At 41.1% G+C, this 23680-nt stretch overlaps 1 protein-coding gene across 1 annotated transcript in view; it reads right to left on the bottom strand.

Moving 5' to 3' along the window:
- Nucleotides 1-23680, bottom strand: part of LOC123630466 (kalirin) — a 457953-nt gene that overhangs the window by 73518 nt on the left and 360755 nt on the right. Inside the window, exons 16-19 of the mRNA XM_045540114.1 lie at nt 15617-15736; nt 8917-9108; nt 5444-5593; nt 2909-3023 (exon numbers count right to left, since the gene is read on the bottom strand). Coding sequence (XP_045396070.1) covers nt 2909-3023; nt 5444-5593; nt 8917-9108; nt 15617-15736 — 577 coding nt within the window. The remainder of the gene's footprint in view (nt 1-2908; nt 3024-5443; nt 5594-8916; nt 9109-15616; nt 15737-23680) is intronic.

Below are 23680 nucleotides of genomic sequence, written 5' to 3' on the forward strand. Positions count from 1 at the left end.
GGAAGTTGTGCTGGAATTATGTCTACATGTTGTCTCTAGGCCCAGACTTCCATGGAGCTTTGGATTTGATCACAAGAAAAGCTAAAAGCTGTTCTCAAATGACCTCTAATGATGTTAAACAAGGTGGATACACACAAGGCATGGAGCACCGCAAGTGGGCCATGGTAAGTAATCAGTCCGTGTGATTTCCCTTCCTACTGCTTCTGCTGTTCCAGAAGCAGCTGGCTACATGGATAGATTTCCTAAGTGTTTTAAATAGTATGTTCTATGCTGGAAGCAATAAAGTTTATTTTATTATGTCTTCTTCTTGCTTCTTGCCAACCATATTAGATATTAACAAATACATAATAGTGAAATGAATAATTGATATTTCTTAAGCACTCACTATGTAGCAGGCACATAGTTTTATATACCCTACGAAGTATGCACCATTCTTATCCCCATTTTACAAACGAGGAAACTGAGGTTTAGAGAAAACTTAGGGAAGGTAACTTGTTTAGTGTCATTCAGACAGGAAGCGGTAGAGCTCAGATTTAGGCCAGGCCTGACTTCAGAGCCTGAGTCCTTAGTCATCCTGGTCTTCCATGTTACTGGGACTATAAAGTACAAGCTACTGTGCTTTACAAAGATGGCACAACCCAAAGTGCAGTGCCTGCACTTGGAAGTTTTTGTTGATTTTATGTATTTTTCATATCCCTTCTCCCCAATCCCCACCAGAGGCATGGCTCTCTAACCATAGAATCTGTCTCTTGCCTTAGACTGAGAGCTTGTATGGGTCCCAATCATCACCCTTCCCTCTACGTAGGCCTTTGTCATGCAACTTCTTAGTTCCTTCCCAAAGAGGTAACGCATACTACCTCATGTCCTCACTGACCTCTGCCTTGGCCACGTGACTTGCTTTGGCAAATAGGGTGTTAACAGATATGACACAAGCAGGGGTCTGGAATGTGCTTATGCACTTGACCTTGCCCCCGGTATCTCTGCCATAACCACTATAATAACATCTCCTGGATAACTGCTGCCCCTTCAACACAGGGCCCAGAACGAATACACACGGAGCAGACAAGAACCTCACCCGCTGTGCAGGAACCAAGCCAGCTAGATGTGCAGCTGTGATAGCTGGTCCCCAGCCGATGCACAGCCACTTGAACAATAAATGCTTACAGGTGGATGCCACTGAATTTTTGGTTGTTATGCAAGAGTAGTTGCTCCCATAACAAAAGCCAAAAATATGTGGCACCGCTTTGAGTCTAAGCAGCATTGAAAAGGAAACTGATATACGGGGATTGTAGGTCCCTACTCAGGTGGAACCTGCAACCAGGCAAGGATGGAATGAGAACCTGTTTCATTTAATCTTTATGCTTCTTAGAGTTTTGCTCATTGCAGCTCACTCTGTGGTGTAGCTGAGAAAACCAACCCAGACTAGGCAAAAATCCTAAAGACTTTAAGGATTCCTTTTCCCCCTTCTTGAAAGCTTTCATATGGGAAGCAACCTGGCCTTGTCCCCAAGAAGATGTAAACATCTCCTGCTGTCTCTGGGTGCTTGTCACCCTTCAGCAGACAGAGGTGTAGGTGGGGTGTGTGGTCTCTCCGCAGGCAGCTGGCCTCACCTAAGCGCCTGCCTGCACTTGGAAGTTAGAAATATGCTTTGAAATGTGCTGGAAGGAGAAGGTGACATAATGGCAGCCGCCCACGGATCTCTCAACTGCAAACTGAATAGCATATCTGGAAAAGGAATCTTGCTCCCTCCTCTCTGTAGGAACTTTGATTCCTAAATTTCATTCTTTCCAGTGGCCTCTGTCCTTTCCAACTCCTGAGTTCTCTGAGCAGAGAGGGAAGCCCTTCCTAAAGCAGACCATGGCCCCACCCCGCAACCCCCTGGCATCTCCAAGCCCGTCTCAGCCTTCACTGCAAGTCAGCTTAGGTTCCCTGCCTAGCCTCAGGCACCAGGACTGTATCTCTCTGCCTTGGTAAGACCACATTTGTTAAACTCCTAACCTACTCAAAGACTAATTTCTGCATGGTCAGAGTAATTCCACAGATATTTTAAGCTTAATGTGGTCAGATAATAAGCAATTTTTAAGGGTTATATATTTTTCATACTATCATAGACTTTATAGAATTCAGAGAGATATTAGAGATTATCTAGAGTAGTACTTATCTAAATTTTATGTGCGCACAAATCACCCGGTTGGTGAGATGGGAGGGAGTTCTTGCCAAAAGGCAGGTTCTGACTTGGTAGGTTTGGGGGCAGCCTGAGACTCTGAGTTCCTTACAAGCTCCCAAGTGACGTCAGTGCTGCTGGTCTGGGGACCACATTTTGAGTAGCAAGAGACTAGACACCCCCCTCATTTTTAAACAAGAAAATTAAAGTTTTAAAAGGCTTAAGCAATAAGTGACAAATCCAGGGTTAGAATTTCGTTTTATGATTCCCAGGCTATAAGATACCATAGTCTTGCGCTGTTCAGTATGTTAGCCACGAGCCATATTGGGCTATTTACATTTAAATTAATTAATATTAAATAAAAGTAAAAATTTAGTTCCTCAGTTGCTGTAGGCTCATTTTAAGCACTCAATAGTCACATACAACTAGTGGCTACTCTATTATACATATAGGCCATTTCCATTATTTCAGAAAATTCTATTAGGCAGTGTTGCCCTAGACTCTAAGAGGAATGAAAAAGCTTGGGAAAATTTCTCCCTTGTTTTTCCATTCCAGATCTCGACGCATGTTAAAAATTGACCATGAATCACTACTGCCCACACCACCCCACTTTTTCTTCTGCAAGGAGACGCATCAGGGGAGTTGAGATTGCACGGAAACTAGGTATGCAGTGCACTATAGGGAGGGGCCAGCCTTTAGTCCGTGTTGCTGGAGTGTCTTGTGGCCCAGCAGGTTCTCACTGACCTTTCACTTGTTGCTCAGGACCCCGAGTATGGCTGGCGACACTGGGCATGCTGACGTTGTTCCTGTGGATGTACTTGAGAAACACCTCAGCGTTCCGCCGTGCAAGGGTGCAGGCCTGAGAGAGACAAAGGTGTGAGGACCCTGGCCCCGGCAGCTGTATGGAATCCAAGACACTAAAGAAGGGGTGCCCTCCTTCCACATTGTAGGAGGCTCGAGGACTGGATGGTGATGAGCATTCTGGAGGAATACGGAAGGAGAAGAGCTCTGGAGGTCATGGACGTGACCTCCAATTTAGGAGGCTCATTCTTCTGAGCCTTCCTTTTGTCAAGTGAAGAACTACTCCCTATGCCTCTCCCCTTTCCATCACAGATAAAAATCAGAAATCAGCCATCCCTCGACTACCTGTATGTTGAGCTATATTACTAACGTTCACTCTCAGGCTGGTTTCCCTCTGCCACCAGAATGCCTCTTATAGGACCACTGGTGTCAGCCCAGAGAACACAAACTCACTGTAACATTAGTGTGATTTAGACTTGAACATGTAAATCAGGTAAACACATCTATTAACTATATATTCCAAATCTAAATGGGAATTACCATCATTTTTCAAACTTATTTGTCCATTTGACTTGATGGATGCTAACAAGTATTCTATTGCTGGGAAATACTGATCTGCATAAAGGACTAAGAGCTGTTCTACAAGCCCGTTTTACCAGGTGGTAGAGGGTAGGTCTCATTCTCCTTTTTGTACCAGTGGACAAGACTGAGGCCCAGAAGGGGCAGGAGACGGGGAGTAACTCAGATCTAGAAGCCAGGACTACTGGTAGAGTCTTTCTAGTTTCTCTCAAACCCACATGTTTTCTGGATTTCTCTAAAAAGCATTTTTTTCTGGTTGTGAAGTAATACATGCTAGCATACTAATTTTTAATGCATAGTTTTCAGAATTAATCTCTAGACAAAATTATTAAATTTTAAAACCTTCTTATACTTAGCCTCTGATCCTATAAATTGTGTAATTAAAAATCATATAATTACCTATTATATAATATAAATATCATTTTAAAATTATATAATTTTCTGGTTATATAAAAATTAGCAACAAAGGCCTCTGAGAGCTCTGGTGAGTCCATGCACCTGAGGCTCATGAATGGGACAGGCTGACAGTGGTCTACAGCTAAGGAAGCTCAAATGGATCAACTAGTAAACACAAATGGAGAACTCAATATTCTATTTGTTGGGCATATCATTTCCACAGTGATAGGGAGTTTCTCACTGTGGTTTTAGGAACATATGGAAAACATCAGACTGGAGTTTTTTCCTTCTTCCAAAGAAATATTTTCTTTTAATTTTATGAAGAAATATCTTTATACCTCTATTTAAAATTTTTACATGCTCTACTTAAATTGTTTCATTTTAAACTTTGGCATGGGGGGAAGACTTTTAAGATCATCATTAGCCCCGTACAGAAGAATTTCCATTTAATCTTCTCAGTAAGGCCTGATTACTAAGGGTTGTGACCAACACAGGTGCAGATGCCAGATAGATGGGAGGAGGTTAGGGAGAGGCCAGATTAAAAACAGAATAAAAATAAACTCAAAGAGGTGGTCAAAGAGAGAAAATCCCTAATAAAAGAAAGGCAGTTCATTACAGAATTGAATAAAATCAATGGCAACATGTTAGGGTATAAAAATTCTCTTTTGTACTTTCAGAAACCTGCGAGGAAACAGAACATGAAAGCAAGAAATCTGAGAGCAAATGGAGCTTTAGATAAGCTTGAACACAGAGGACTCTGTCGGAGAGAAGATCAAAGGCTGGAGGAAGGAGGCCCTGGAGGACTTCCCACAACAGCTGAAAGTCTGTGCTGAGCAGGACTTTGCTCCTCCCCAGGAAGCCAGGGCTCTATCCCAAACCCCAAACATGGTGTTCCTCTCTTAATACAGAGAATAAACAGTGTTACACTTATTGGTAGTTGATAATTGCTAGATTGATAAACAAACAGGGTGTCAATTTATTTTTTAATTCTTGTCCTAAATTTTGCTTCATCCATTATAAAAGATTTATTTTAATAGTGTTTTATAGCTAGGCTTATATCTTTCAATCAAAAAATAATTTTATAAACTGAACAGAACTGAGCGAAAGCATGTATTTTTCTCAATTAACAACATCCATGGGCTATCAGGATATTCAAACATGGTAACAGTAGTAACAGTGTCTCCTAATTGCCTAGTATTAAGAGATGCTAAGAGAGAGATAAGTGCATAAAGTGTAACCTTTAAACCATTCAAATTAACCAATGAACATCTTCTCTGCAAACCACTGTCCCTTTAGATAAGAGGTTACAAAGTCTAGGGGATGGGAAGCCCATATGAAGCAGTGTGTGTGTGTGTGTGTGTGTGTGTGTGTGTGTGTGTGTTTGTGTGTGTGTGTGTGTGTGTGAGAGAGAGAGAGAGAGAGAGAAAGAGAGAGAGAGAGAAAGAGAAGTCAGATGAAAGAACAAGGCCAGAGACTGAGCTTTGCATGACGACGTGCTCTGACCTTAAGGAAGGCCTCCTTTTGTTCCAAATGTTTGCTGATGAGTGGAATGACGTGGTCGATCTCTGCTGCAGGCCCCAGTTTATCTCGTCCGCCACACCAGTCCTCATCTCTCCGGTATTCTTGCTCTAAGCTCTCCAGGACACTACACACCTAATAAGTCATGGAAGAAAAGACTCAGTAAATGAATCAGCCTGGAAATATTCTCTGAGGACCTTCAGCCTTCAGAACTCTACACAGGTGACATTTTTCATTCGATGTCCAGGGCTCCTGGGACATCTAAGAGAAGTCCAAGAGGCAATGACAGTCTTGTGTCTGAAACTCAGGAGACATTATGAATGGAGATACGGATTTTGGAATAATCTTCTTACGAAGGTTGATGGCATCACCTAGGAATAGAATGTAGAGTAAGAAAGGAAGCAAGACTAGCCTTTGGGGGGTTTCAAAGTGTTTTGTACATATTTTGTTATAACCTCACAATAACTCTGTGAATTAGGCAGAACAGGAAATGAGGTTTGGAGAAGATACGTGACTTGACCAATCATCTCTACTTGTCATAGTATGTAGCCTCAAGCAGAGGTAAAGGAGGAAGCCGCCTATGTCGTATAATTTATGGGCCATAATGAATGACATCCTTCCCCTACCCTGCGGAAAAACGTCTCAGAGTCCTAGCATACAACAATGATATCTCTAGGCCCTCTATTACAAAATACACATTTCCTACAGGAGGAAGACAAACATGGGTTAACCTAAAAGATAGCTGAGAAGCTTTTCAGTTCTAAAAATGCTGAGAGACCTTGGTAAATGGCCTTATAAATGAACTCAGAAGAAAGCAGAAGCATTTTGAAGGGGTTTCAGAGGGAAAGTTAGGTTGGGTTCTACAATGAGAAACCCAGGGCAGCCTAGTATCAGGGCTAGAGAAGGATGCAGAAAACAGAAACACACATTCCTACACAGTCAGCCCTCATCATCTGTGGATTGTGCATCCGTGGATTCAACCAACCACGGATGGAAAACATTCAGGAAAAACAATAATAAAAAATAACATAAATAAAGACAATATCGTATAGCAATTATTTACACAGCATTTACATTGTATTAGGTATTATAAGCAATGTAGAGATGATTTAAAGCATACGGGAGAACACGAGTCGGTTATATGCAAGTGCTATGGCATTTTATATCAGGGACTTGAACATCCAAAGATGTGATACCCATGCAGGGTCCTGGAACCAATATCCTGCAGATTTAGACAGACTACTGCACTGTCCTTCAATAAACTTTGATTACTTGCTTGGATATGGCAGCAGGCGAGAGCAACTATAACTATCTGTGGCCTTCTCTGAAAAAGTAATCTCTCTTGATAAAAGATGTGCCTTTGGAGAGGACACTCACTGAGTCATGAACTGAGCTGAAAGATGTCCCAGGCAGAGCACCCTGATGGCCAGACATGCTTCCTATGTGCTGAGGTCTGTCCCTGAACTCTGGGTGACTCCTCTAGTCCCATCTCTAGCACTACACCTCTGTTTATGCAAGGCATGAAAACGTGCAGGCTCACTTCTGGAGATAAAACAGATTATAGACATGCAAAAACTCTAAGGAAAAGAGTGTTTGAGATCTGTCCCATGATAGAACTGGATTTATAAACAATTTGAGAGTTAGAAAAAAGGAAAAGATTATTAAGTATAAATCCTTTAATGGGCGAGGAAACAGAAATCCAGCAGAATAGAGTAACCTTCGGCAAGGTCAGCTCAGAGCTAAATTTCCTGACTCCTCATCCAGCGTTCTGTCCCCTTCGCCACCTTGATCCATCTCAAATTAAAATGTGTGTATGATATTAGATAGGGACCAAACCTCATTTTTTTCCATATGGATATTCAGTTGTTTAGCATCCTTTGTTAGAAAGACTTTCCTTCACTCATTGAATTGCCTTGTCAAAAATCAAGTGTCTGTATAAATGGGTCTACTCTATAACCTCCATTCTGTTTCGTTGTGTTTATTCTCAGACTAGTACCATTCTGTCTTGATCACTGCAGCTTTAGAGTAAGACTTTAAATCAGGTTGTATAACTTCTCCAACTTTGTTCTTCCTTTTAAAGATTGTTTTGGCTATTCTAGGCCTTTGCATTTGCATACTTTGCATTTTATTTCCATATAAATCTTAGAATCAGTGTATCAATTTCTACAAAAAAAGTTTGCTGGGATTTGACTGAGATTGTGTTGAATCTATAGATTGGCTGGGGAAGTTCTTTATCATCTTAGTCTGCTGTGCCCACTTCTGTGGCCATCAAAGGCATCATCTCTCTGGAACAACAGAAAGAAGGACTGAGAGCAGGTGTGGAGACTATCACACTGGTGCAGAGCCGGCTGAGGGGCATGTTATATTTGTTCCAAGGCAGATGCTCCCTTGGTCTCTGTAAGTCACCCAGAGGAGATTGATCCTCTGATTTATTTCTACCAGGGAGCAATTTAAATGAGAAAACTATTTTATATGGAATAAAATTACTCCTGCTTTAAACCTCTATTTCATGAAAAGAATTCCCTAACAGCATCCAAATCATTTACAGAATCCTCTTAGCTCTTGTGCACACTGCTGTACAGATGTAATGGTAACGTTATCTGCATCTTTATAGCCCTGCTGTTCAATTTCCTGCCTCTTCTCCCACAGCAGCACCCTCTTACCAGTTAGGCTCCTGCTTCCCCATGACAGCGAGCTATGTTTCCTCCATTAGATTGGGAGCCCCATGAATGAAAGAGTCATATGTTCTTCAAGCAGTGCCCAATGCCTAACTGTGGTAGATTTGATTACTGTTCACCAAATATTCATTCTCTTCTCCCAACCTTCATAGGAGGGATTGCTGCCTCATCGATGTTGGCTTGGCCATGTGAGTTGTTCTGGCCAATGAGATGTTAGAGAACGTGACACAAGCAAAGACTTGAAATCCACATGCATGGTAGATTTTGGGCATTTGCACTCCTGCCTTTAACTATAAATGTGCCTCAGGTAGCTGCTGGTCAAGGAGGACGGGAGACATGAGAGCGTATCTAGATCTGCAGCCTAGTTCTACCAAGCTCAGCCAACATCAATCAAGCCCCAGAAACTTAAGCAAAAAATAAATGCTTATTGCTTTATATCATTGAATTTTGGGGTAGTTTGTTACACAGCATTATTGTGGAAATGGCTGACTACAGACTGCTTAAATCTAGCATTCAGCATATGTCCAACTTCTACTTCAATACCTCCACATAGATGAGTTTGAGAAATTTATGAGAAGCAAATCACATGGTCCAGTGCCCAAATGGAAAGGATTATAAGGAAGCAACTGTGATGTTTCCACAGACCATTCTTCTCTTCTCAAAGGTAGTACTCAGAGGACTGGCTTCTTGCCCAAATAGGTACTGCAGGTTTGCACCATGAGGCAGAAGACAGCCCCCTGTCAGCCTGAGCCCCACACGCCCCCCAGCCCTCTCCCTCACCTGTTCAGAAGTTTTGTAAAAGGCCACAGAGGCGTTGACCAGTTTTAGCCGGTCTTCCATCTTCAGCATGAGCTGCTGCCAGTGGAGGGCCACCTTCTCAGCACATTCCCGGATGGCGTCGGCATCGTAGTGGCCCGCCTGGAGCAGTGCCTCGGCCTTCTGCTGCACCTGCAGGGCGCTCTGGTGCGTCTTCTGCAAGGAAGTGGCATGAAAGAGGGACTGGGCACAAGGGGAGGAGAGAGAGTCCGTGGGAACAACCCAGGCGTGGTATGGGAGGGGGTGGAGTGAGGCGTGAGTGGAAAGATGCAGAAAAGTTAAAGAGCTTTAAATGACTGATCCATTTTGTCATGACGATCAATACATTATTGTTTTTAAAGCACATTTTAAAAAAAGAATATCACACATTTTCATTAACTAATCTCTCAGGACCCTAACTCCTGTCCCCCTTCCTTTCTTTCTACTTGCATCACTCTAGACTTTAAGGACAGTTCAGTTTCTGTGGTAGAGAAACAGAAGTTGTGTATCAATCTGCTCTCTCATTAGTCCACAAGTTAAATCACCTTTACAGATCTAGTCATGAAGTGGTTCATCATAGAATTTTCAAAGGAGGTTACTACTGCAGTCCCATTTTATGGATCACAGCACATTAAAAAAAACTCCATGTAATAGAAATTTCAACTAACAGTGCAACCATTTAAAACATTAATTATCAGTTCAAAAGGATTTCAGTTGAAGGAATAATCTGGAAGGTAAATAAAGCTAAAGAGTAACCTCTCACATCATCCCTTAATTACTTCACCAAGGGAGTAGAGCCATACAGCAGATAATTCACCCCATCACACAATCCTGAATCTCCACATTATTTATACATTTTCCTTTAGGAAATACGTGTGTGTGTGTGTGTGTGTGCCTGTATGTACGTACGTATGTATGTATGTATGTATCTATCTGGTAGAAAAGGTTTCTCAATGCTTTCTGATTCAGGCTACATGTGCTTTGCATTCTCTGCATTCACACTACCTGTAGGAGGTGGGGAGAACTGGGTGGCAGGGAGAGAACCAAATGGGATTAAAATTGACTGAGACAAAGTACTGAAGTGGATGATCTACAAGAGAATATGACAGCCCCACTGATTTAAAAGAGCTAATATCATTCCAACCTCAGCTGCTGGGATCGTTCCAAGCTAACGGTGTAGTACTAATTTGGCTTTTGCACTTTTAGGAAAGTAGAGCTCAGCTGGCAGTGAAATGGGACAGCTAGAACCCAATAATTTACTCCAGAATCATTTTCTGCACTTCTTCTTGGGCAGCAGTTCTGGGACAGTCCCCAAGAGCTAGCCCATTCAGCACTGCCTGTGTCACCTGTGCCTCCCCGATTCCCACCACGCTGGCCCTTCACCCTCGTCCCAGACTGTAGTCTGCACACTGCAACTGATTTTCCTCAGTCTCTTCCCCACTGTTCAGCCTCCTCACTCTTTCCTGAATCTGTATGAAGTGTTAGCTATGTCAGCACGACCTATAGCAACCTAGACCCCTCATTCCCTTGCCTTCCCACTGAGTCAGCCCTCGATCCTGATGACCGTATCAGTATCTGGCTTCCTAACTGGCTAAATGCAGCTAAAGAAAGTAAACTGATGGGCAGAAATGATCCATCACAAATCCCTGGTTTTCTTTCTCTGTTTTACTTATTGGCACCATTTTCTTTTCCTGTCTCCTAAATGTAGAGGTACCAAGGCCAGTTTTTGTTGTTTGTGCACATCTGCAGAGCTCTCATCTATTCCCTTGGCTTCTATTATCTTCTCTTTGCAGATGACACTCCAGTCTACATCTCCTGCATCTGACCCTTTGTCTTCGGGTGCAAGGGTGAGTTGCCTGACGCCTCTCACCTAGTGAGCAGCACTGATTCAATTGATCTAGCTGTCCCATGTTAGCCTGCTACAAAGATGCATTCTCAGTGTAAGTGATCTTCCTAGAGAGAGGAGGGCCCTCGCCAGTGAACGGGAAGGGCTTTACTGCTCTATCAGAGCCTCCACCTCCTCTCAGATAGCCCCTGAAGTTTCACAGCCGAACCTAAACTCCTCCCCTCTTTAAGAGGAGTTTCCCATGATAATGTGTCACTTCTGTTGGTGCCCTCCTTCTTCCTGTCTCCTAGGATTGCAATCTTGACATCATTCTTGCCCGCTGCTCCCCACTCCCCAGTCGTAGCCCAGCCCTCACCACTTCATACACAGACTGCTGTGGTGGTGACCTAACTAGTCTTCTTACCTTCCATTTCTGATCCATCAAATTCATCTGTTACATTTCTAACAGGTTCATTTAATTCTCTGTAATAGGAAGTGCTTGCATTCAGTGACTTCTAACATCTTTTCCAGCTCTAAAATTCTCATTTTATGCCATAAATAACACTCCCTTCTCTAAATTCAAGCCTTCAGTGGTTTCCCCACTGCTATCAAATTCAGTCCAAACTTTAGAGGCTGTAATCAAAAGCCCCTCTCAATGTGGTCCCAAACCACTTCTATGACTTTATCACCTACTACTTCCTTACAAAACCCTTTGAAAATACACCGTGAACTTTCTTGCTTTTGCTACCTTCATTCTTCCTGCCTTTACTGAATGCCTTGAGTCCCTCTCTCTTTACATTCCAGCTTTCCTTTGAGACTCAGCTCAAGTCTATCCTCCTTTAATGAAGCCTTTTCAGACAGTCTGAGACTCATTGAAAACCCCCTTCTTCCGAAATCCCATGTGACTCATTTAACATTTGGCTGATTTTCCTTATTTAGGTAGTGAAACTCTCAAGGCAAGGAGGGTTTGAAAAATCATTTAAATAGCTGTCATTTTTCTGAGGGTACATTCTCTATACAGTGCTGAGCACTATGCATAAGCATATATTTTCTAGTTCTCCCAATATTACTATTACTACAAGTTGGTCCCATTTCACAGATTAAGAAACGGAGGCTCAGCTGGTTAAGCGACTTGCCCAAAGTCACTGGTTTCATCACTTAGAACCAAAGGAGTGATGAAACCAGGACTAAGACTCAGATTTGACCTATTCCCAAACCTATGTTTTTTCCACTATATCAGACCCCATCATTTTATCTCTAGCGATTTGAACAGTATCTACAATATCTCATTCGTAGGAAGGGTTAACCAAATGAACATTAGTGATTATGATAATTATTGGGCCTCTTCTCAATATGTGAAACCAGCATGTAATTGTTATCACAAACCTGTTATTATGTGTTTTTCTCTGAGAGTGGAGGAGTAACCTTGATTTTCCCATAATTTATGCTATGTAATAAATTCTCTCTCTTACTTTGAAACTCATTATCATCTAATAGTCCTGGGAGCTCCTTCCCCCTTTAATTTCCTAAATGATAAACTCTTATCCATATGACATAATCTTTGCTTTGCTAAGCTTAAGTCATTATTTTGCATTTATTTCCAGTCCCCATTATCTAATCCTATTGAGTGCTATATCTTTAAGACATGGATTATCAAGGACATTAATATTTAGTAGGAGTACACAAAAGAAAATGGAACTGAATCAACTGAATTTATTATCCAGTTTTAACTACTTCTTCTGGCATAATGCTTATGCTTAAAATGCATAAGAGGATTTCAAATAAAAATAGATTTTGAAATTTAGCTTGTCTCCGTGAAGTTCACAGTTCCTGAAGATACATCAGCCACATCCTGGATACCAACAAATAATAATCTAGGTTTGCGTGATAAAGCTTGGCTGCTTCTATGTGCTGTGTACTGTTTTCTATTCTGAATGGCTCTAGGGAAGTTTTCCTGAAACCAAGGTTACTTCAGGTCAAAATTCTGACCTTCCTTGGGGAGACCAAAACCTGCAACCTGATGAGGCCGTCCAGGCTAATGTTAGCAGATATCCGGGTTTGCCCATGACAGTTTCAGTACCTGTTTTTCTGGCTTAGTTATTAATAATTCCCTCCATTCTTAAAAGTGTCTCATCTAAACAATAAATTATCCTATTTATAGCTATTTTATTTTCTCTTATGGAACCCAGGGTTCCTTCTTAGGGTCCAAGAAGTCAAATTATGCTATCCACAATCATCACAGAGGCCTCCGATAACACTGTCAAAATGAGTGAAGCCAACCAACTACTTTCACTCCCTTTAAAATTGCTCGAATCCTCCCTGGCATATTTTCCTCCTGATGCAGAACCTGATCTAAACTGACATTTTTAAAGAGAGGCACAGGCTACCTGGAGAAGGAGCACATATTGAAATTCTGGTTCTGTTCTCTTCATTATTCTAGCCATGCTGCAGACCCTGCCTTCCGTCCATTCTCAGGATCTTCTGGAAATCCTATCTGCCCTGCCATGCCCTCTTGTGACCACAGACACATAGGAGTGACCTGCATCTCAACATCAGCTCCAAGAACATCTGATCAAGTTTTACCCAGGTAGAAACCCAGAACCGATTAAGAGATGTTTGTGGCTAGTGAGCCTCTATTCTGTAAGGATGCAACAGCATCTAATACAAGTTAATAAATACTGCATATGCAGTCATATTGAAATTAGTCGTCTCAATAGCACTGTGAATACATTTGCCCATTCTTTCTCACAAGCTCATTGAGATGCTCCAGTGTGTCATGACATTTGATCTTACTTGCCCAACATTTGATTAAGGGAGTAGAAATTTAATTACCAGACAGGGTATATAAACCTTCTCATTCAAGGTAAATAAAGAGAAGGTATGGTTAACAGCTGTCATCTTTCTGCTTAGCATCCCTCATAACTTTGGCCATGCCTCTCATCTGATGGCCCAACCATCATTCTCTTCACTACTGCCTATGACTTTGGGAACTTGGCCACTGTGTGCCTGAGCCTAGATTATAACTCCAGTCCTGACTTTTCCTTTATAGTGAACAGGTCCTGACACTGTCATATTTCGGCATGTCTGTAAACTGCAACAGAGACAGCTGATGATAATAAAACTTATCTCCTTTGGTTAATTCTTTCTTAGAAAATGATTGCTCATACTGTGTTTGCAATACACAGTTTTTTTTAAATTTTATTTTTTAGATAATAACCATCATTTATTTAGCCTTCCCTTGACATTAGATCTTGATTATTACTTCTGAAATTTGCCAATTTTTTTATTTCCATAGATGTAAGGTGTACAATTTTTTTGTTACATAGATGAATTATATAGTAATGAACCCATCACCTGAATAGTGTACATTGTACCCCATAGGTAATTTTTTGTCCCTTATCCCCTTTCTACACTCCCCCTTCTGAGTCTCCAATGTCTATTATGCCACCCTGAATATACAGTTTATTTTTAAATCTCAAATCCAGACTGTACTTGTAGTACTAGTAATGGTTCCTAAGAAGATATCAAGCATCTTAATACTATGTTTATAGATCCAAGAGGGTTTCTGGAAAATTAAATGGTTGAATTCAATTAATACTAGTTTAAAAATGGCTAAGATTTGGTTGGATTACTACGTAAAAAGACATAGGCACAGACAGTTAAAATTTTATTATTTTTCCATCGTCATAGAAAATTCTCATTAACAATCTTTTTTGTTTTTAGAAGATAACACCTTTGCATTTCTTACACACTCCTAAGTGGGTTGAACTCTATACTAAGCAAGTAACGGGTGTCTTTTAAGTTTTCACTCTTTATCTCTTTTCCCATTGGTACTGAATTTATTTTATTTTTAATATACTTCCCATGTCCCATTTCTTACTCTTTTCCCCATAACACTCTAGAATAATCAGTTCAAGTCTCTTTGGGAAGGACAATGTCCTAGTAGAAAGGATAATTAAAGGTATTTAAAGCAAGACAAAATTTATATTAGGTATCATAAATGAGGTTTTATTTTAAAATAGCCTTTTAAAAAGTCCCTGTTAGTGAATTTATTCTGGTTGTAGTTTTTTTATTTTTTTATTTTTATTTGTTTTTAAAGACAGAGTCTTGCTTTGTTGCCTGGGCTAGAGTGAGTGCCGTGCTGTCAGCCTAGCTCACAGCAACCTCAAACTCTTGGGCGCAAGTGATCCTCCTGCCTCAGCCTCCCAAGTAGCTGGGACTAGAAGTACAAGCCACCACGCCTGGCTAATTTTTTGTTTCTATTTTTAGTTGACTGGTTAATGTTTTTTTTCTATTTTTAGTACAGACAGGGTCTTGCTCTTGCTCAGGCTGATCTGGAACTCCTGACCTCAAACAATCCTCCCACCTTGGCCTCTGAGAGTGCTAGGATTACAGGCGTGAGCCACTGCGCCCGGCCTGGTTGCAGTTTATTCTCTGAATACGCCTTCTTCTAGTATTAGTGAACAACTACTTTCAGTGAGGTCAACTATCTGGTGCAATCTGCTCCAACGCTCATTAACCTTGTTAAAAGGCAGACCCTGACAACAGTATCTAAGTGTTATATGTAACTCAAATGTTTAAAAATAGGACCCTAATTTACTAATGACTTTTGCACTGGATCTTTGCACAGATTCTATCTGTGGTGTGACACTTGTCTTCTAGTAGCCTCCTTGGGGGATGAATCTCCACATTTGCTTCCCCATCAGCTCCCGGGTAGTAAGGAGGCTCCCTGGACCATTCCACTAGGAAGAGTAAGGGCTTCACCACCTGAAGGCAGGCCCACACCTCAGGGAATCACCCTGCCTGAGGCACAGAGCAGAAAGGGGAAGGGAGGACAGTGCAGCCAGATTTGGGTGTTACCTCGATGGCCAGTTGGAACTGCTCGTGTTCCCGTTGCAGCTGCTCTGCTTCCGACAAAGAGCTGGCATTGACCAGGCTGGCGTTGAGCATTGACTCTCCGTTGCGGATCCATCCCAGGACCTAGGGAGTCGGGACAAGCACACAGGTGAGCGGTCTTCTGCAGCTTCCCCAGAGCTGTGGCCTCTCTCATGGCCATTTCAGTCGCGGAGCTCGCTATCCTTCTCCCTCTGTTGGAGAGAGGGCAGGAAGGGTCTGGATAATTAAAATAATCATCTCCTCAGTCTTACCTAGCATCCTGTGCCACAAGGTACTTATTTTACGTGCCAACTCCATTCCCAGCTCCCTATCTTCTCTCCTCCCCTCCTCACTCCTCGGTCCCAATTTCCTCACCCACTTAATTTAACCATTCCTTAGTCTGGTTGTCTGTATGTCTAAAGTTCCTTCTGGAGCATAAGATGGTATAAATAAATAAATTCCATCTGTTGGTATCCTTTTCTATTTTTAAAGGCCCAGTTCAAGTAACAACAACTTATTGGAATCTCCTGTACCTAATTACTCCCGTTAGAAACAATCTCTTTGTCATCTGGTGCAACCTCCCCATTTTGTCTGCACTACCTTTATAGCACCACAGGCTGCCTGGTTCAGTTATTTCAGCCTACGTTCCATCTCCCCCTTAGAACACAAACTTCCTGAAGTCTGGGGTGATATATTAGTCATATTTTAATCTAACCTATTAATAGTACCTAGCATGGTACCTTGCATACAATGGGTGTGGTGTAGTTAATGCTATCAAACTAATGGAGAATACCCAGGTCACATCTGAGCAGTGGGTCCAACCTCCTATACCTTGCAAAATAGCCGAGAGTAGACAGGTTTGAGCTTCAGTAGGTAAACAACCCAAAAAAAGTATAAAAAAGAAAGAAAACAAGCAAAATAGCATAAATAATCCATACATTGGATCATGCAAAAAAATAGAGAGTCAGTTATAATGGACTTAAATTATTTAGAGGCTATGCCTAGGATGAATATAATTTCTATACGACCTTAGGAGCACTGGTGGAAAGAAAACTCAGCTAGGGAGTATTATGATAAAAGAAGAAACAGCTGATACTGTCTAGACAGCTCTAGGTGAAACGGAGATGTGGCAATTATCCAGCTAATAGAGCACAAATAATCCAATGAGAATGTTAGGCTCTGAAAGCCTACCTGGTGTCTGGTCACCAGAACATTGCCAAATATTTTCTTTATTAGGGAGTCTGAGAGTTTGCTTGGAGAGGAAATAAAAATTCTTCTGAAATTTCAAGATCAGTAAATAGCATCCAACTGTTACCTCGTGCCAAAGGTGAACACACCACAATCTGTTTCAGATTTGCTTTCAGATTTTTCTCCCCTCAATGTCCTCATGCTGAACAATTAGAAAACACTAAGCCCAGTCTCCTGCTCCTTAACTCTCAGAGGCATCTCTCAAATTTCATCCCTGGGCAGAAAATGACTGATGCCTTACTGTGCATAGATAACATTGGAGCATAAATCCCCCTGAAGCTGGGCTATTTGGATTGAGATATTAATTCACATCCAGGCTGGCAGATTGTGGATGTACCAGTTTGTAAAGCAATTAGTTGCAGGAAATAACTGCTCAGAGTGTTCATGTGAAATCCCTGTTGTCACTGGTGGACTGTGGATGGTTGGCTGGAAGTGCTAATGATTTCACAAAATTGCCTGTAAGTTTGGGTGCATGCATTCACAGACTGCATGTTTAAATACTTTAGGAGAAATGAGCTCACAATGCCCCTCTGCTATGATTCATTGCATTCTGCTTGGTCTTGGAGATTCATTTGAAGATGTCAGAAAATCATTTTATCCATGTGCATCACAGATCAATGCTTGTGCAACAATCTGACTTCCTTTGGGCCTGCTGAGTCTTGCTAGAATATTTTTCTCTCCAGTTTCAGCCAACTGGAAACATCGGTTATAGCTATGGTGGTGGGGATCTCCACTTAGCAGCTTTTCCATGTAGACATATCATGGGCTTCGGTACCTAATTTTTTTATTAACTCATGCCATCCTTGTTCATTTTTATTTCCCAAATGCTATTTATAAAGGCATTCCAGGACTTTAGAGTGGGAGATTTGATTTTAGAAGGTAAAAATGCACAGTAGTTTATATCCATGGCTTATATCCAAGGTGGGACTGATCCCTGTGAATGAGCCAGTCCTGCAAGCAGAACTGGCATAGGATAGAAAGAGCATAAAATTTCAAGTCAGAATATCTGGCTGTGTTACTTACCTGGCAAAATCACTTAATCCCTCTGAGCCTCAGTTTTCTCATCTGTAAAATAAGGATAACTGTACCTTTCCCTTCTGCATTACAGGGTTGACATAACAGAGTGTAAAACGTAAATTCTGATGACTGTGATTGTGTTGGTGGGTGATTTTCAGTTTGGAGCAAAGCTCGGTAATACTATAATCCTTCATTTATACCTTTCCCAATGAGAAGAGGAAAAATTTAGGAATATTAAGCTTTATTTCAGAATTTGTTTTGGGGTGTTTTTTGTTTTTTGAAGACAGGATCTCACTCTGTCACCCTGGCTGGAGTGCAGGGGTATAATCATGGCTCACTGCAGCCTCCAACTCCTAAGCTCAAGTGATCCCCCTGTCTCAGCCTCTCCAGTAGTTGGGACGATAGGCACACGCCACCACACCTGGCTATGTTTTTTCATTTTTTACTCTGTAGAGATGAGGTCTATCTATATAGTCCAGGCTGGTCTCGGACTCCTGGCCTCAAGGGATCCTCTCGCCTTGGCCTCCCAAAGTGCTGGGGTTACAGGTGTGAGCTACCACGTCCAGGTATTCCAGAATTTGTATGAGCTTATTCTGCATATTCTGATAGATTCCTTAGCTTCTTTGTTATAGTTTTTCATTGTACTTTGATCACTGATAACCCTTGTTGGTATAATTTTCCATTACTGGTATCTTTTATCTTCCTGGTTCATAAAAGTGATTATTCTTCTGTGAACAGCCAAATGTGTGCAAGGTAGTAGAAGAAATATCATTAGTTAAAATGAGAAAATGCTGGTTTTACTAATCTTGAGCTGTGTGAACTTGGCAATATCATTTAATTTCTCTAAGGCTCAGTTTTCTCATCTGTAAAATGTGAATACTTTCCTTGCCTAAGGCACAGGGGAAAGATAAAATGAAATAATGAATGTAAAAGTATTTTTCAAACCATAAAATCAACATTCACATTGATCAATCATTTTAGGCAACAATTTATCCAATAAGTTAGATGATCTTTAAAGGTCATTCCCAGCTCTAACAATCCACACCTCTTTCAAAATTCAAAGAGTGTCTCTACATCCACAGGATATCAGAGAAACTTAGTTAAGCAGAAATGAAGGTCTATAAGAATATCACTGCTTGGGGACCTAAGAGATAGGCCAAGAGTTCAGCTTAGTCTGAGCTTAGAGGGGGAACTGAAAATGGAGATCTGTTGCTTCCTCACGCCAAGGAAGCTCACATAAGCCCGAGTCAGGAGAAGAGTGGATCTGAATAACTGGACACGGATGTCCACAAACGATGATGCCATTTAAGCTGGCCAAGCCAGGCCTCGTAAACACGTGGCTGGAGCAGCTGTGTTCTCAAGGTTGTGCCTACAACAAAGCTATGAGGTTGCAGTCAAGGCAACTGACTCTAAGGACTGACTGCTATTATAGATGACTTACCACGAGACACAGTTATTTCTAAAACTCTAGCCACAGGAAAAACAATCAGCTCCTCAGATGGTAGCAGGGAAGCTGTTATATCTCCAGTGTTCCTTAGTTCTAAAAATCCATGATCTGTGAGATTGCACATGTTCACCTTTCATGATTTTAGAGACTGTGGCCATATGTCTTCTTGATTATCTCCATTTTGAAACAAAAGGATGGTGCTTGTCCCTTTGGTTGCCCCTCTTTTGGATCTATTCCAACGCCTTTCTAACTTTCATATTCGGCCAACAGAACTGAACTGAACACGATAGTATCCATAGGTGTATGAGGATAGGCTAATATTTTATCCCTTGTCTTGAATGTCCATCTTGATCATATGCAAATTTTGGCCAGCATTTGATTCAAAGAAGCAAATTAAGCCAACGTCTTTAGTAGTCAAGTAAATTTGATTTCCTTCCCCATAGCTTAGAGACACAACATTTTATAGATCCATTTTGGTTTATTTTCTGCTAAATGCACTGCTTTGCAGGAATAGACATGGAAATTCATTTAGTTTTATGTTGATTAAGTAGGTTTTTCAAATCTTTCCAAATTATTTAATAGGTGCGAGGTCATCTTTGCCAGGGTAGTAATTTTCCTGGTAGCAATCAGAACATTCTTTGGGGTTTGGAGAGTAATTGGCATCTGGGCGGACTAGGGACCTGGACCATGGGCTGTAATCAGGGGACTAGTTTCCCTTCAACGTCCATCATGTCTCTAGAGGTATTGGGGACATCATTTTAGACATAAAGTCCTATGTAATCCCTCAGAAAGAAATCAGTTGCACTAATCAATTTCATTTGTTCTGAATACCTGAAAATAATTTTTAGTTACACGTCTATGCCTTCCTTGCTCTTCAAAGCCTCAGTTTAATATAATTTTGGTAAAACTACATTTAATGGTATGATGGTCACATGTCAAATCTAGATCTTTAATCTACATGCTCTAACAACACAGCTGTATCATAATACATTATTGTTCTCTCCCTTTCTGTCCCTATTAATGGCATTTCAATCAAAGTGTCCTTTTTCTTTTCTTTTTTAAGAGTATATTCAAAAGAGAAACTCTCAAGCTAGCTAGTGTCTAAATTTAGCCTCACTGATCAATACTGACATCTAAATTAACTCCCTTTTTCCAAGTGTCAACAGCTTCCAAATCAATATTTCCTGCTCCACCAATTTCCATCAAACACAAATGTCTTCTCTGAAACTGGATCAGAGGACTCCCTAAAGAAAGAGCCTACATTGACAGGGAAAACAAGTCTGTCTAATGAGGCATGGTGGCCTAACCAAGCAGCAGTCCCTTGGCACCTCGAACGGCTACTGCCCTTTGCAAAGGCCTTTGTAGGCTTCCTGAGAGTATGACTTGAACAGTCTTGTACAGTCTTGAACTACAATCCCACTGTGTGTCATTCTTGCCATGGTAGGGATAAGGAATTTTCCCACCCCCACAAAAAAATTCTTTCTGTCTTCCAACTCGTGAAATTATAAATGAGAATGTATATAGACATTAGTGTACCCTGGATTATTTATATATAGACAATGTACTTCCCCATTTGTCAAACTATTTATCATCATTCCAGTCCCCATCTTATATAGAATGTGTACTTGGAGAATGAAAATTCATTTCCATTTTAATATCAGCCAAGACAAAGAGAATTTGGGAGCTTATTCTACTACCGATGCTGGAGAAAAATATAAATAAAAAACCAGGAACAAAAGCAAAATTAATATATTTCATTTCAAACTCAAATAGGAGTGATTCTTCTGTTATCTGTTTTGTTCAGATGATCACTCCTGTCACCTTCCACTGGTGGAAACAACCAAGTGTGACTAGCAGAGGACTCCAGTGACCCCCTACAGCCCTGCCAACCTCAGGCAGGTGCCACCTTCTCTAGCAAGCCTAGGTCATGCCTGCTCCTGTTTTCCCAGACATGGTGCTGCCAAGGCCAGGAAAGCCTCAGACTCTGTTCTTCTTTTAATTTTATTTTTAATTTTTTAACTGATATATAATAACTGTACATATTGATGGGGTACATGTGGTATTTCAATACATGTATGTGTAGTGATCAAATCAGGGTAATTGGGATCACTAACACCTCAAACATTTATCATTTCTTTGTGTTGGGAACATTCAAATTCCTTTCTTCTAGCTATTTTGAAATAAATTGTTTGCAATAAATTGTTGTTAACTACAGTCACCCTGCTGCGCTATAGAACACTAGAACTTATTCCTCCTAACTCTAATTTTGCTCCCATTAACCAACCTCTCCCTATCTCCCCCCTCCTACCCTCCAGTAACCAGTATTTTACTCTCTACTTCTATAACTTCTATCACTCTTTTAGCTCTCACATATGAGTGAGGACATGCAGCATCTGTCTTTCTGTGCCTGTCTTATTTCACTTAATGTAAGGTTGGAGGGCTTCTTTCTATTTCTCCTGGAAACCCATGGGGGGAGCGGGGGCCAGTAGAGGCAACTTGGAGGATCTCAGACTTAGGAGGCCTGGGTTCAAGTTTCAGCTAACTAGTCCAGAGGCCTCAGGGAGCACTAATCCTGTGGTGCCTCGGTTTGTTCATTTGTAAAGTAAACATAACACCACATTTTCCAACGAGCCTGTTCTCTAAAATGAGAGCATAAAGGAGAAAGTGTTTCTCATATGAAAAGAAAGTACAATTATAACTACTAAGTTTCAGAGTTTGTATACTCATTGCTGCTCTGGGCCTGCTAGGATTTCCATCATGTCCCCACGAATAACATTTCTCTCTAGAGATCTAGGTATGATCCCAGTGTCATTAAGCAGAAAACCACCAGGATGGCAGCACTGTACTATGGCCTTGCTTGGGGCTCAGTGATTTAATCTGTGCCAAATACACATCTTTAGCATGAAGTGTGCGGGCTTTGGCTGAGCACTGATTGGAAGAGAAGGGGAGTACAGAAGGTAATTTTGTCCACTTTAGTAAATACTAATATAATAACTAAGGCATAGGCATTAGCAAGGAATAGCTAGAATATAAAGGATCAAGCAATAGTTAAACAAAATACAACATGTCGGCACTTGTGCTAAATTAATAAACTTAAATCTAAAAGCTCCAGCATGGTGAACCTATGATGTTCTTAAAAAAACCCCCCAAAACTCTAGCAGTCGCTGTACATATGAAAAAAAAAGTTTAAAAGAGAAGATGTTTCTCTGCTGAGGATGATTTGGGGGGCTCTGCCTAGAGGAAGCAGGGGGTAGGGCTGTTTGGGAGAATGTGGGGCAGAAAGGGGCAACCGCTGAAGTGATACGGCACCTGCCCCTCCTAGACCTGGCGGAGTGTGTACTTTCCTCAGGGTAACCGCTAAGCTTTAGAAGACTTATCTGTAAAACCTGGATAGTATCTACTTCAGAGAATGGTTGTGAGGACTGATCAAGATGTATGTAACAGGCACACAGCACTCAATAAATGGAACTATTGTTTTCCTTTACTTCTTCAATCCCCTCTTTGTCCAAACAGGTAATTATAACAATTACCTTCTTAGTCTGTTCATAATATAAATATGTAACATTTTTTAAATGTGATATTGGTCATTGTGTGTATGTTCTTAAAGGTTCCTAGAGACTTAGGTATGTCCTTCAATAAAATGCCTAGCATAATGCCCCATGCAGATAAGAATTTTTTTCTTTTTAAAATTGACTTTAGGCTGGGCGCGGTGGCTCACGCCTGTAATCCTAGCTCTGGGAGGCCGAGGCGGGTGGATTGCTCAAGGTCAGGAGTTCGAGACCAGCCTGAGCAAGAGTGAGACCCCGTCTCTACTAAAGATAGAAAGAAATTATCTGGCCAACTAAAAATATATATACAAAAAATTAGCCGGGCATGGTGGCTCATGCCTGTAGTCCCAGCTACTCGGGAGGCTGAGGCAGTAGGATCGCTTAAGCCCAGGAGTTTGAGGTTGCTGTGAGCCAGGCTGATGCCACGGCACTCACTCTAGCCCGGGCAACAGAGCGAGACTCTGTCTCCAAAAAAAAAAAAAAAAAAATTGACTTTAATATGGCAAAAAATTTTCTTATAATAACCACACACATTGGAAATAATGATGGTCATTTCTACTACTCATTGATTATTAACTATGTGTTAATAGTACTAGGCACACAGGTGCCTCAAATTAATCACCTGGCTCTAAAGCCTGAATATGTTTATTGATAAAGGATTTGTATTTCCCATGGATTGCTTGAAAAGATTGAGAATAAAAAGAGAATAGATTCAGTGACTGAAGACAACTTGGAAAAGCTCTGGAATGGATTGCTAAGAGAGAAAGAAATAATGCACTTTTAGTTTGA

This window comes from Lemur catta, chromosome 1 (assembly GCF_020740605.2).
Source record: "Lemur catta isolate mLemCat1 chromosome 1, mLemCat1.pri, whole genome shotgun sequence".
NCBI classification, from domain to species: Eukaryota; Metazoa; Chordata; class Mammalia; order Primates; family Lemuridae; genus Lemur; species Lemur catta.